The 11,917-nt window shown below is 47.1% G+C and overlaps 2 protein-coding genes across 7 annotated transcripts in view; one reads left to right on the forward strand and one right to left on the reverse strand.

Moving 5' to 3' along the window:
• Prss55 (serine protease 55) overlaps nt 1-11,917 on the reverse strand; it is a 38,272-nt gene that overhangs the window by 18,133 nt on the left and 8,222 nt on the right. The gene's annotated exons all lie outside the window — the stretch shown is intronic.
• Nucleotides 100-6,445, forward strand: Prss51 (serine protease 51). Of its 5 annotated transcripts, none has more exons than XM_087584773.1 (5): nt 100-243; nt 3,886-3,977; nt 4,701-4,960; nt 5,827-5,969; nt 6,136-6,445. In XM_087584773.1, exons 2-5 carry the CDS (start codon nt 3,958-3,960, stop codon nt 6,433-6,435), a joined length of 723 nt encoding a protein of 240 aa, XP_087440899.1. In that variant the 5' UTR covers nt 100-243; nt 3,886-3,957; the 3' UTR covers nt 6,436-6,445.

Here is an 11,917-nt window from a genome sequence, read left to right on the forward strand (position 1 = left end):
AACCTTGATGAAAGAGAGAGGCTTCTAGAATGCTGAGGAACTTTGCGTACACCACTGTTTCTGAGGCAGATGCTTCTTTCCTTTTGCCACTGTGCATTCCATTGATATCACAGGACTGAGAGCAGATAGGGCAGTTCTCAGTAAGACAGGGGGCACATCCTGAAGCTGCTTATTTTGTCAGTGTGAAGCTATCAATAATTAAGATCTTGGAATGCTGATGAGAAAGATGATGATGTGGAGAGGGTAATGACAGATGATGGACAGGGGAGATATGAACTGAGGTAGTGGGAGGAGGGACCAGTTCAGAACTCATAATGCTATCCCTAGACAATCCTCTCTCCACTTCTCGTGCACCTCTGATGCTCCCCTGCTCCCCTAAGACCTCCTTTCTGGCTCTGCCTCCTGCTAGTATACATCAAGGCAGACAGGGCCTTGCAGCTCAGTCCCCCCCCCCTTCCCCTGATTCACTTTCATCCTAGGACCTCCTGGACGGACCTTTCCCCAGGTTATTGGTATTCTCTGAACTTCCAGTCTGCACTGGTTTCAGACAATGTGTGCTGTGGAGACAGTGGCTGTGGCACCTCAGTAGCTGTTACTCTATGTATCAGCAGTCTCACAATCTCTTTCTGACCTCAGGCCACCAACATCTCTCACCTGGGTGATTGCCTATGTGATATTGTTTGTTCTGTGCCCCCCCAACTAACATCCATGTTTTCATGTCATAGCCATAATTATATATATATATATATATATATATATATATATATATGTGTGTGTGTGTGTGTGTGAGAGAGAGAGAGAGAGATTGTATGTGTGCATGTGTGTGAGAGAGAATGTGTGTTTGAGAATGTATATGCATGTGTGTGAATATGTGTATATGTGAGTGTGTATATGAGTCTTAGTCAGGGTTTCTATTTCTGTACAAACATCATAACCAAGAAGCAAGTTGGGGAGGAAAGGGTTTATTCAGCTTACACTTCCACACTGCTGTTCATCGCCAAAGAAAGTGAGGACTGGAACTCAAGCAGATCAGGAAGCAGGAGCTGATGCAGAGCTTCTGCATCATGCACAGCTCCATGGATGGGACGTTACCAGGACTGCCAGCCCAGGAAGGCACCACCCATAATGGACCACCTCCCCCTTGATCACTAATTGGAAAAATGCCTTACAGCTGGATCTCATGGAGGCATTTCCTCAAGGGAGGCTCTTTTCTGTGATAACTCCAGCTTGTGTCAAATTGACATACAAAACCAGCCAGTACAATATGTGAATGTGTTTGTGTGTGCATATGTGTGAGTGTGTGTATGAGTGTGTATATGTGAGTGTGTTTATGTGTCAGTATCTGTGTGAGTGTGTATATGTGTGCCCATGCATGTGTATATATATGTAAATGCATGTGTGTATATGTGGGTGTGTGTATATGTGTATGCATGTTTATGCACATGTGTGTATGCATGTATGTGTATCATGTGTGATTGTGTATATGTGTGTGTATGTGTGTGTTAGTGTATGTGTGTATTAGTGTATGTGTGTATGTGTATGCATGTGCATGCATGGACATATGTGTGTATGTGTGTGAATGCATGTGTATGCACGTGTGCATGTGTATATGTGTGTACACATGTGGGTATATGTGTGTGTATGAGTGTGCATGTGTGTGTGTGTGTGCGCGCACGTGTGTGTGTAAGAGAGAGGTGCATGTGGTGCCTAGTGGAAAAACTTGGCAACCTTGGGTGTCATTCTTCAGGCTTCACTTATTCTTTTTTTTTTTAAAGAAATGTATTTATTTTCATTTTATGTGGATGGGTGTTATGCCTGCATGGACGTATGTGTACCATGTGATGCATGGTACTCTCTGAGGTCAGAAGGCATCAGATGCCCTGGAACTGGAGTTACAGACATTGTGAGCCACCACATGGGTGCTAAGAGTTGAACCTTGGTCCTCTGCAAGAGCATCAAGTACTCTTAATTGATGAGTCATTGATCTAAGCCCCAACCCCAACCCTGCACAGTTGTTTAAATGTAGGGTCTCTCACTGCCCTGGCTAGGTTAGGTTGACTGGCCAGCACGCCCCAAGGATCTGCCTATCTCTGCTTCTCTAGTGCAGGGATTGCAAGCATGTGCCACCGTGCACCACCGCTTTCTTTAATGAAATACAGGCTCTAGAGTTGGAACTCCAGCCTTCGCACTTGCAGGGCAAGCACTTTGCTGACTGAACTATCACTGCAGCCACTCTAGAGCGACCTTTTAATCTGAGTGGTACATGGCCACCCACTTTATTTCTTCCCCTCCAACCAACTCATAGGGTTGAAATCACCTATAAAGGCACATGGGACTTTTGAGACCCCACTTCAGAGAATATAAAAACCTCATCCAGAAATCCAGACTCTTTACTCCAGAGGTAGCAGTAGAAAAAATGACGTTTCAAAGTGCTCAGAGCCACGGGGAGATGATGGTCAGCACAAAGCATCTAGGGTACCCCTTAGACATTAGGCAAAGGGGCCAATAACCAGGAAGGCCTGGGAGAGAGACTCGGCTCAGTCAGGCTGTGCCTGCTCCTCATATCTAATCCCAGCACTCACTGTGATGTCACCAGGCTAAACTCTGCCATGCATTTGTGATGCCCAGCTGTGGCAGCCACAGTTGCTTTTGTATCAATGTGGGCAGGACGTCAAGGAGGGCACCACTGGACTGAAATGACAACACCATGCTCCCACTTCTAGTTGCACTGCTCATGGCATCTAAAGGACAGGCTCAGGATCAGCAAGGTTAGTGTCAGGCCAGCCCAGAACAAAAGGTAGGAAAAAGCCTGCCACCTCATCCCTGGATCCCGTAGGGAGGATGGGAGCTAGCTCCAGGAGGTGAAGAGTTAGAGTTTCTAATCCAAATCTAGAGAATATAAATTCCCACCCAGAGACCCAAAGCTCTAACCCAGAGGTGGCAGTGGATGACTCAAGGAGACTATAACCGATTGATCAATGCAGATGTACTGGACTGGTTATTGATGCTGTCTACAGTGAACCCCTTAGGATCTGGGCCCAGAGTTCTGGAAGTACAGGAGCCTTAGGGCAAGATGAACAACTAGCTATATCTCTCCCTCTCTACTCCCTTTCTGTAAGTGAATAGAGGACCTTTCTAGCCCCAGGCCCTGGAAGAGGCAGCAGAAAGGTGTGGGGTTGACTAGGAATATATTTAATTAAGAAAACTTTTATTAGATCATGTTGCTATAAAAAAGTCATTTCGTGTAACATTTGCTTTAAAGTCCTGGGAGAAGTTCTGTGGGTAGACCAGATGAGCAAATGATTGGTACTCTTCTGGCAGAATTACAGCAGGTACCCTATACAAAAGGATGCTGACACACAGCATGATTCACAAAGTGGCTTTGCTGCTGTATTTGATCACCTCTCTCTCTCTCTCTCTCTCTCTCTCTCTCTCTCTCTCTCTCTCTGTGTGTGTGTGTGTGTGTGTGTGTGTGTGTGTGTGTGTGTGTGTGTGTGTGTTTGTGTCTATGGATATGGGTAAATGTGCAGGCATGTATAATTCATCATTCTCAAAGTCACTCACAGCTATTTTATAACTCTATCAAGCAAACAGCATTTGCTGGTAAATTTCTGTTGCTTTTCCTACAATCGCCCTTTAAGCGCCCTTTAAACAGACTATGTGTTTATGATTTCTGTGGCAGGTCCATTTTTGTTAATTTGCCTTTTCCTGTGCTGGCGATTTTCAGTTTGGAGGTATTTTCTAAGATCTTCCAGTGAACCTTCTCATACAGTTTTCCTCGAATGCCACCTGATCTTAAGTGGGAAGGTTCTGGGAATGTGGAGCGAGGATTTCTCTGGACCCCCTCATATACCAATGACTCTTTGCTTTCTTTCTCAAAATCAGTTCTGTGTGGCCACAGACCTGCCTTCCCGAACTCATCGTGGCTGCCGTTGAGGGAGCTGCTTGAAGTCCAGAATGGTGAATTCCCATGGCAAGTGAGTATCCAGATGCTTGGGAAACACCTGTGTGGAGGCTCCATCATCCACCAGTGGTGGGTTCTGACAGCAGCACACTGCTTCCCAAGAACCCTGTAAGTGTCTGGGGACTCGCTTTACTTTACACCGAATCTAGTACACGTGCGGTCTGGGATAGTCACTTGGTCCATTGATGTATGAAGCTTTTGAAGGCACATATTCTGCCCCCAGTGGCTTTGGACTGAAGTCTGTCCCTTTTTAGTCACCTCTCTTGATTTAGTCAACTATATCCAAAGTTGGCTACTTCACGCAGTGTTGGAGGAATCAGTGTAGGCTTCCCTTTTCCTGTCTACCATCTGCATTTAAAGACTGCCTTAGATTCATCCATTCACTGTGTACACATTGAGCAGCCACTAGGGATATATGGTATACAAGTGCTAGGGATATAGCAGTCAATAAGATAGCCAAGGTTCCTGTCACCAAGATGTTCAATCTTTTTTTCTCAATGGGTACATTACATTGCTATTGGTCAGAGCTTCCCCTGAGTCTATGGTTCACTCTTTGAGAGATTCATCTGGGTCTGGACCTTGACTCTTACCTCCTGGCTCTCTCTAGACCCTCCCCACAGCATACTCACTATTGTACACTATTTAGTGGTGAGCTCTACTGCTTGGAGATGTGTCTGAAGAAACAACATGGCCCACAACCGTTGTCAGCTGTGGTGCATTTGTATCCATCCCTCAGATTAGAACTGGTAGCAGTGAACATCACTGTGGTCCTGGGAATCAAGACTTTCAGCGACATCAACTTGGAGAGAAAACTAGTACAGAGGATCATCACTCACAAAGACTACAAGCCACCCCACCTTGACAGCGACCTTTGCCTGCTCCTCCTTGCCACGCCAATCGAATTCAACAAAGTCAAAATGCCCATCTGCCTGCCACAGAGGGAGAGCACCTGGGACAGGTGCTGGATGGCAGAGTGGGCATACGCCCATGGCCATGGTATGCACTTTGCCTTCATGCCAGTGTGGGCCTCCTGTGTAGGCTGCCTTCTGCTGAGCAGAATGGTGGTTCAGATGGGGAAGGACTGGGCTTTGAATGGGGGGGGCTTCTTTTATTACTTTTCCCATCAATAGAATACCAGCAATGCCTACCCCAGCTAAGTCATGTAGATGAAATGGATGAAATTATGTAGATAAACACAGGGGCATAAAAGAATCTCAAAACTTGAAAATAATGGTCACTTTTATGGATTCCATAAAATTGTTTGACTTGCTCGTCTGTTTGCTTCACATATGTAGTCCACCATTTGTTGATAAAAATCAATCCGGTGGCTTACCCAGAGTAGTGGGTATTGGTGACTCGGCTCCTTTTTCTGCTGAGCACCAGGCTGGTCACCCGTGGAAGACTCCAGAGAGGGAAAGAATGGAGAGAAAGCCAGGATTTCCTCTAGCACTGTGGTTATTCACCCCCTACAAGATGGCAACCCTGATATGTGCTCTCTTCCAAGTGTTTCCATTCTGTTTGCCAAAGGCAAGATGTGGGCCACTGTTGCCAAAGCACTTTGGCTGCTCTAAACTCTGACACAAGGACAAAGGGTGGCTTCATAGCAAAGCTGGTGCCACAGAGAATCTCCCCCATACGGTGAGGGACTGGGTTGCTTCTGGAGAGAGCCTGCATCCTCTAGGCAGATCACCGTAGAGGGACTACTCACTGAGAGGTACCTAGACGACACAGAGCAGAATCTTACACTAAACCATCCACACGAGGGGACCTGTGAATCACTAGACTTCCACACTGTGTGTGGGTGGGTCACCCTTGGCAGGCAACGCATGCTCATTCTCAGGCTAGCTTCCTTCTCTTGTCAGGTTCAGCCAAAGGCTTAAACATGCACCTTAAGAAGCTGAGGGTGGTTCAGATTAGCTGGAGGACATGTGCCAAGAGGGTGACTCAGCTCTCCAGGAACATGCTTTGTGCCTGGAAGGAAGCAGGCACCAACGGCAAGTGCCAGGTACTCAGTCCCCGGTCATACTCCTCCTCTCCACACCCCACAATTCTTAGGTTCCCAGAAGGAGTCCAGAGGGGGGCTTTCTCATACCACTAGCCACAACCCTTTTATATCCTCTTGCTGTTGGCCCCACCAGCATTACCCATAATGCTTCTTGTCTCATTCGCAGGGAGACAGCGGGGCACCCATGGTCTGTGCTAACTGGGAGACTCGGAGGCTCTTTCAAGTGGGTGTCTTCAGCTGGGGCGTAACTTCAGGATCCAGGGGAAGGCCCGGCATGTTTGTGTCTGTGGCTCAGTTTATCCCATGGATCCTGGAGGAGACACAAAGAGAGGGACGAGCCCTCACCCTCTCAAAAGCCTCAAAAAGTTTCTTGGCTTGCGGTCCACACTACCATCCCATATTGCTAAGCTTGGGTTCTCAAATACTGCTTGCTGTCATGTTTGCTGGGGATAAATCAAATTACTAAGCTCTGACTCTCTTACTGTTTGTCCAGTCTTTTGTCTCCCACCCTCACACAGGCATCCGGGGAACACTGACTGTGGGTCGGTCTCTACATCAGTTGAGTTAGCTACAGAATTAGGTTCCCATCTCGCACTCCACTGTAGAAGTGTCAAACTAAATGCTGAAAGAGGTGCTTTCGGTGTTGAGGGTGGGGGTGGGGTGGGGAGAAAACATGGAGGAAAACATCATGTCTTCTTTTTCTTTTTCTTTTTTTTTTTCCGGAGCTGGGGACTGAACCCAGGGCCTTGCGCTTGCTAGGCAAGCGCTCTACCACTGAGCTAAATCACCAACCCCAACATCATGTATTCTGATGAACAAGGGCCAGGAGAGTGTGATTCAGGAAATCCTTGAAAATTTCCCATGGGGAGTCATCATTTTCTTATCTATGAAGGAGTCTTTTCTCACTCTGACATTCTGATTTGCTTCATCCTCTCTTGGAACATGATCATACCCAGCCATACACCAGCCTTGTTTCTGTTGGTCCAGCACCCAACCTAGGTCTGCACACTTGGGGAGCTCCTAACCAATGCTGCAAGCAGATGCTTCCACACCCTGGACATACATAAAGATCTCTCCATATGTAGCAGGTAGGGTCAGGGCTCTCTGATCCAGTTTGAAGCTAAAAGTGGGAGATTACGACTCAGGACTTGGAGACCACACCTTTCCTTCCCTTTCTTAACTTATTTAAAAAAAAACCCTACTTCCTGATGACAACTTGTTCCAGAAGCACCGATGTGTATCTACTCCTCCTTCTGCACGGACTCTGAGGCTGCCCAGTGACCAAAGTCACCCATCATGTAAGAGTGGATGGAACTAATCCAGGAACACCAGAACCAACATGCCCTGCCACTACAAACAACAGGGTAGTTTGTTGCCAGGCACAACACAAAGGGTAAGAATTTGTGCTTAGAAAACCACAGGACCATGTCTGAAGAACGGTGCTGTACCATGCATTCATGGACAAATGGTATTTTTGACCTAGATATTTTCTAGGTCAAGTCACAGATATAAAGGACACAACCAGTTATATGGACACAGGAGTTTATTTTCTCACTTATTCATTTGGATACTTGGGGAACAAGACATAGTAAGAATACGGGAAAATGCAAGATATGGAAGGCTCATGTCTTTAAATGTGTGTCACTTCAAAAATTATATATTGTACATCGCTTCACAGGCTCTCCTAGTGATTGCTTTCATTATACAAACATATATATGCATATATTTCCACTATGTCTATAATTTATATACTTTCATTCTATTTTATATCCTCCATCTATTTTCAGGACCATGGCAGGAATTATAAGGTACAATATGATACCTTATAATTTACAGTAGGAAATATGTCCTACCTGAGCTGGCATGCCAGAGAAGACACTCAGTTAAAATGCAGTCTCTGATGTGCTGACCGACCAATTGGTAGAACATTGCCAGGAGGGGTGAGCTAACACTCCCAGGTCCCAAGCACAGCACAGTGTGTACCACGAAGCTTAACCACAGGTGTCCTTCTTAATCCTGAGATCAGTATGACTCACAGCAGTCAACTTGCCCACCACAAGAAAGTTCTAGAAGATGCTGGCCCTCTACTTCTCCATTCGTCCCAGTTCTCCCTCTTCGGGTCTGTTTGCTGTTCTTGCCTGGGTGGGAGAAGGCTGCTCCTAAGGCCTGAGCCATTACATGCTGTTAGACGCCTCTCAGAAAGCACTGACCAAAGCACAAGAGCAGGAAGTGAGAGGGCCCAGGGGGATTTCTTTCCTGTCCCCTTCCTGTTTAGGTCACAGTGCTGCCATTGGCCAGCATGCCCCTTCTTCACCCTGGTGGCTTTTCTAGTCTAGGAAGGAGAGAGTCTCTCCACTCCCGTGGTTGACTACTGTGGCTCGTCTGTTTAGTCACTACAATGTCCACCATGTACATGCCAACAGCAAAATGTCTCCGTCCAAGTTTTCAGGGTTGAAATTCCAGTCCTTCCCTAACTGAGCTCAGTCCCACCCTCCTAACTATCAACCTGCCTAACTCCACCTCAGGGATTCAGAGAGTCCTGAGAGGCCCAAGAGAAGGGTTACTGAGTCCTCGAACTAGCACCACCTTTCTCAGCTGTCCCAGCACTTTCATCTCCAGGACGATGCGCAGTCATCAGGAAGGCTCTTGTCGAAATACAGAGCCAGAGCCCTCTCTCGCCTTGTACCCCAATCCCAAAGTCTCCAGGGAATTGAACTTCTGTAGCACTGCACGCAGCGATCCAACTGGTCTCACACAAGAAAGAATCAGGGCAGAGCTGAAATCCAAAAGGGAGAAAGGCAAGGCTGCGATCCACAGGGAACAATGTCTGTTTCCTAATCTGTCTCCTGCCCCAAATAGTTCCGCTCTCCTCCCCCCACTTGTGTTGATGTGTTTCCTGCCTGGGCAGCAGATGCCACTGAGACTTAAACTAGGTCACGGAAGGTGGCAGTGACTGATACAAGCCCACAGGCCATGTCCTCCTCTGACCTGGCTCCCCAGGTTCTTGGCCTGGGGTTCAGAGCACAGACCTCACAAGGGCACAGCTCCCAGGGCATCTGAGCAGGGTCTTTGCTCCCTAGAGCCACAGCAAAAGGCCCCTGTGCAGCCAGAGATTGGGCAGGGCCTTGTGAGATGAAAGCCCCCTCCTTTCTTGTGGGTACCAGGGATCTGCTTGCTGGGAGAGCTTAGGGGCTGTCTTCCAGCCGAACTCTAGGGCTCCAACAGAACCTCAACAGAAGAGTAGCTGAGATTATAATGTAAATTACAACACTGCAATCTGGACTTGTACCTGACTTCAAATTCCGGCTCACGGAGGCAAAGCAAGGTGAATGTCACCCAGGGAACACGCACGCCTGCAGCGTGTACATAATATCCTTGTCATTAGGCTCTTCCTGCTCTGCCTCTCAAGAGCATGTCCCCAAGAGCATTAGCCGCTGCTTCTCTCCCACGTCCTCTCCCCAGCACTGTGCTCTGAAAACCCCTTTCCTCTGTTCTTTGGACCTACTACCATCACTGCCTGAGCAGTGCTGTGTATGTATTGTGAACAAGGTTTGTGTTCCTAACCCATTGGGTTGCTGGTTTGGGAGGATGAATCACTAAGGGACATTTAAATTTAAATGAAGTCAAAAGGTTGGAGCCCTGGTCTACAGGATAGTGTCCTTATAAGAACACTTTTGTAAGAGTGACAATTACACACACACACATACACACATGCACACGTACATGAACTCACAAGCATACACACATACTTGCGCGCACACACACACATGCATACATACATATGCATACACACACATATGTATATATACACACACACCTATACACAGGAATGAGGAAGGGGGATCCGAGGACACAGAAAGCTGCCTGGCTGGAAGCTAGGAAGAGAGCCTTCACTGGGAACCTAGATCTTGGACTTATAATAACTGAAGAACTTCCAGCAACTCTGTCCTTAACTCAAAAAATAAGCACCGAGTGTTTTATCCAATCAGCCTATGGCATCTTGTGGCCGTGACCTTGGCAGAGGAAGACAGTATTAAAAACTGATTTCTGCCCACATGGTGGGCCTTAGAATTCCAGTGAATTCTGTCAGTAATTGGGAGGCAGAACAGGAAAAGCCTGATAACTCGGTGGTCAGACTAGCCCAAACAGTAAGATTCGGGCTCAGTAAGAGACTGTTTCAGGAGAATAGGACAGATGGCAACAGAGGGAGCCCCAACTCAATACACAGACAGCACACACAGGTCCACGGAGAAGTAGGCTCTGACTATAACCTTCAGAATCCCCCTTTCCCTTGCCCCCAGTGGGTTATGTCTACCACACAGCCACAGGCCCTGAGTTCAAAAGATTCCACCTTATAGTCCAGCAGCTGGAGTGTTCACACACAGGAGCCTAGAGGGAACATTTCTCATTCAAACCACAGCGGGACCACCACTCCTGTCATTTATATTGGGGGATTTGTTCATATACAAAGTACAGCCTGGCTTTTGAGTTGTCACTTCTATGGAATAAGTGTGTCATTTTGAGGATCTGTGAATGGAAAGGCACGCACATGCCCGTATGGTAGACGTAGAACTTCTTCCTCTCCCGGTCCACCTCTTCCTGAGCTCCAGCCCCTGTTGATGGCAGGTGCTTTCTCTCTGCCACGGTTTTGTCTTTCCAGAATGTCATACTATTGGGAACATATGGCAAGGAGCCATTTATGTCTGATTTCGTCATTGGCCTAACACACTTGTGTTTGGGGTGCTGGCTGGTTCAGAAATGAGCCCTTTCACTGCTGAGCGGTCTTACTGCTTTGTAGGTATGCCACCTGTGTAACCACTCCCCCAAGCATGGGCGGGTGTAGGTTTACTAGGGTTTAATAGTTATAAATAAAGCCACTGCAGATGCTTGACCTGTATTTTCTTTCATTTCCCTCCTTCCTATGTTTCTGCAGAACCTATGACCTTGCATATGCTAGGCCAGTGCTGTATACTAAGCTGCAACCCCGGCCCTCCTTTTTTCCCCTCTATTTTGAAATAAAAGTCTAAGTTACTCAGTCTGGTCTTGAACTCATTCTGTAGTTCAGTCTGGCCTTGAACCTATGATCTTGCCTCTGCCTCCTTCCTCAGGCCTGGGATTACAGACCCGTGCCACCAGGTCTGATCCCATGCTGTTTTGCTTAAAATGTGAATGCTTGTTGATGGTTTGGGGCACAAATGGGGACAACACAGATATGTTCTCCTGGAAAGCTAAGCAGAGAAGATGGGTGACATGTAAAGGAAGTTCTGGGAAGTCTCTCTGATTGGCCTACTCCACTCACACAAACGTGATCAAGCCCCGCCCCCAACTCCAGGGCCCAAGAGTTCATAAATAGTGAGAACCACAGGTTCTGTTCTGAGAAACAAAGGGAGGAGCTTTCCCATTATTTCTGCTCAGACCTGGCCCTGAAAAGGTGGGAGGAGCTTATTTGATGAATCCCAAAACTCAGCTTCTGGCGGGTGGCAGTGTTACGAATTCTCCTTATGAGAAATCTCACATTCGATAATGAACTGTTCAACCTTTCATGAGGCAGTCATTCTGATGGACGTTTCCAAGAATTAAAAAAAAATTACATCAATATATTTAGGGTGTCCGTGTGTGTGTCCGTGTGTGTGTGTGTGTGTGTGTGTGTGTGTGTGTGTGCGTGCGCGCATGTGTGCATGTGTGCATGTGTGTCTGTCTCTGTGTCTGTGTGTGAAGGTATACATACAGAGGCCAGAGGATAACCTGATGTTGGTACTGAGATGGAGGCCATCCATTTGCTTTGAGATGGAGTTTTCTCACTGGTCTGGAACTCATCAAGTAGACTAGGCTTCCTGGCTAGAAAGCCCCCCCAGGGATCTGCCTGTCTCTACCTCCCCAACACTGAGATTACAACCTGGCTTTTATCTTTGTGTGGGTTCTGGGGATCAAATACAACCTTGTGCTTA

Source organism: Rattus norvegicus, chromosome 15 (assembly GCF_021556685.1).
Source record: "Rattus norvegicus strain SHRSP/BbbUtx chromosome 15, alternate assembly SHRSP_T2T, whole genome shotgun sequence".
Lineage (NCBI taxonomy): Eukaryota > Metazoa > Chordata > Mammalia > Rodentia > Muridae > Rattus > Rattus norvegicus.

Bases quoted from the DNA above. Each gene is read 5' to 3' on its own strand.
- Prss51 (XM_087584772.1), top strand. From the start codon at position 3,990: ATGCTTGGGAAACACCTGTGTGGAGGCTCCATCATCCACCAGTGGTGG. The intron at 4,073-4,700 runs GTAAGTGTCTGG...TCCATCCCTCAG, and splicing joins CACTGCTTCCCAAGAACCCT to ATTAGAACTGGTAGCAGTGA. The intron at 5,970-6,135 runs GTACTCAGTCCC...TCTCATTCGCAG, and splicing joins GCACCAACGGCAAGTGCCAG to GGAGACAGCGGGGCACCCAT.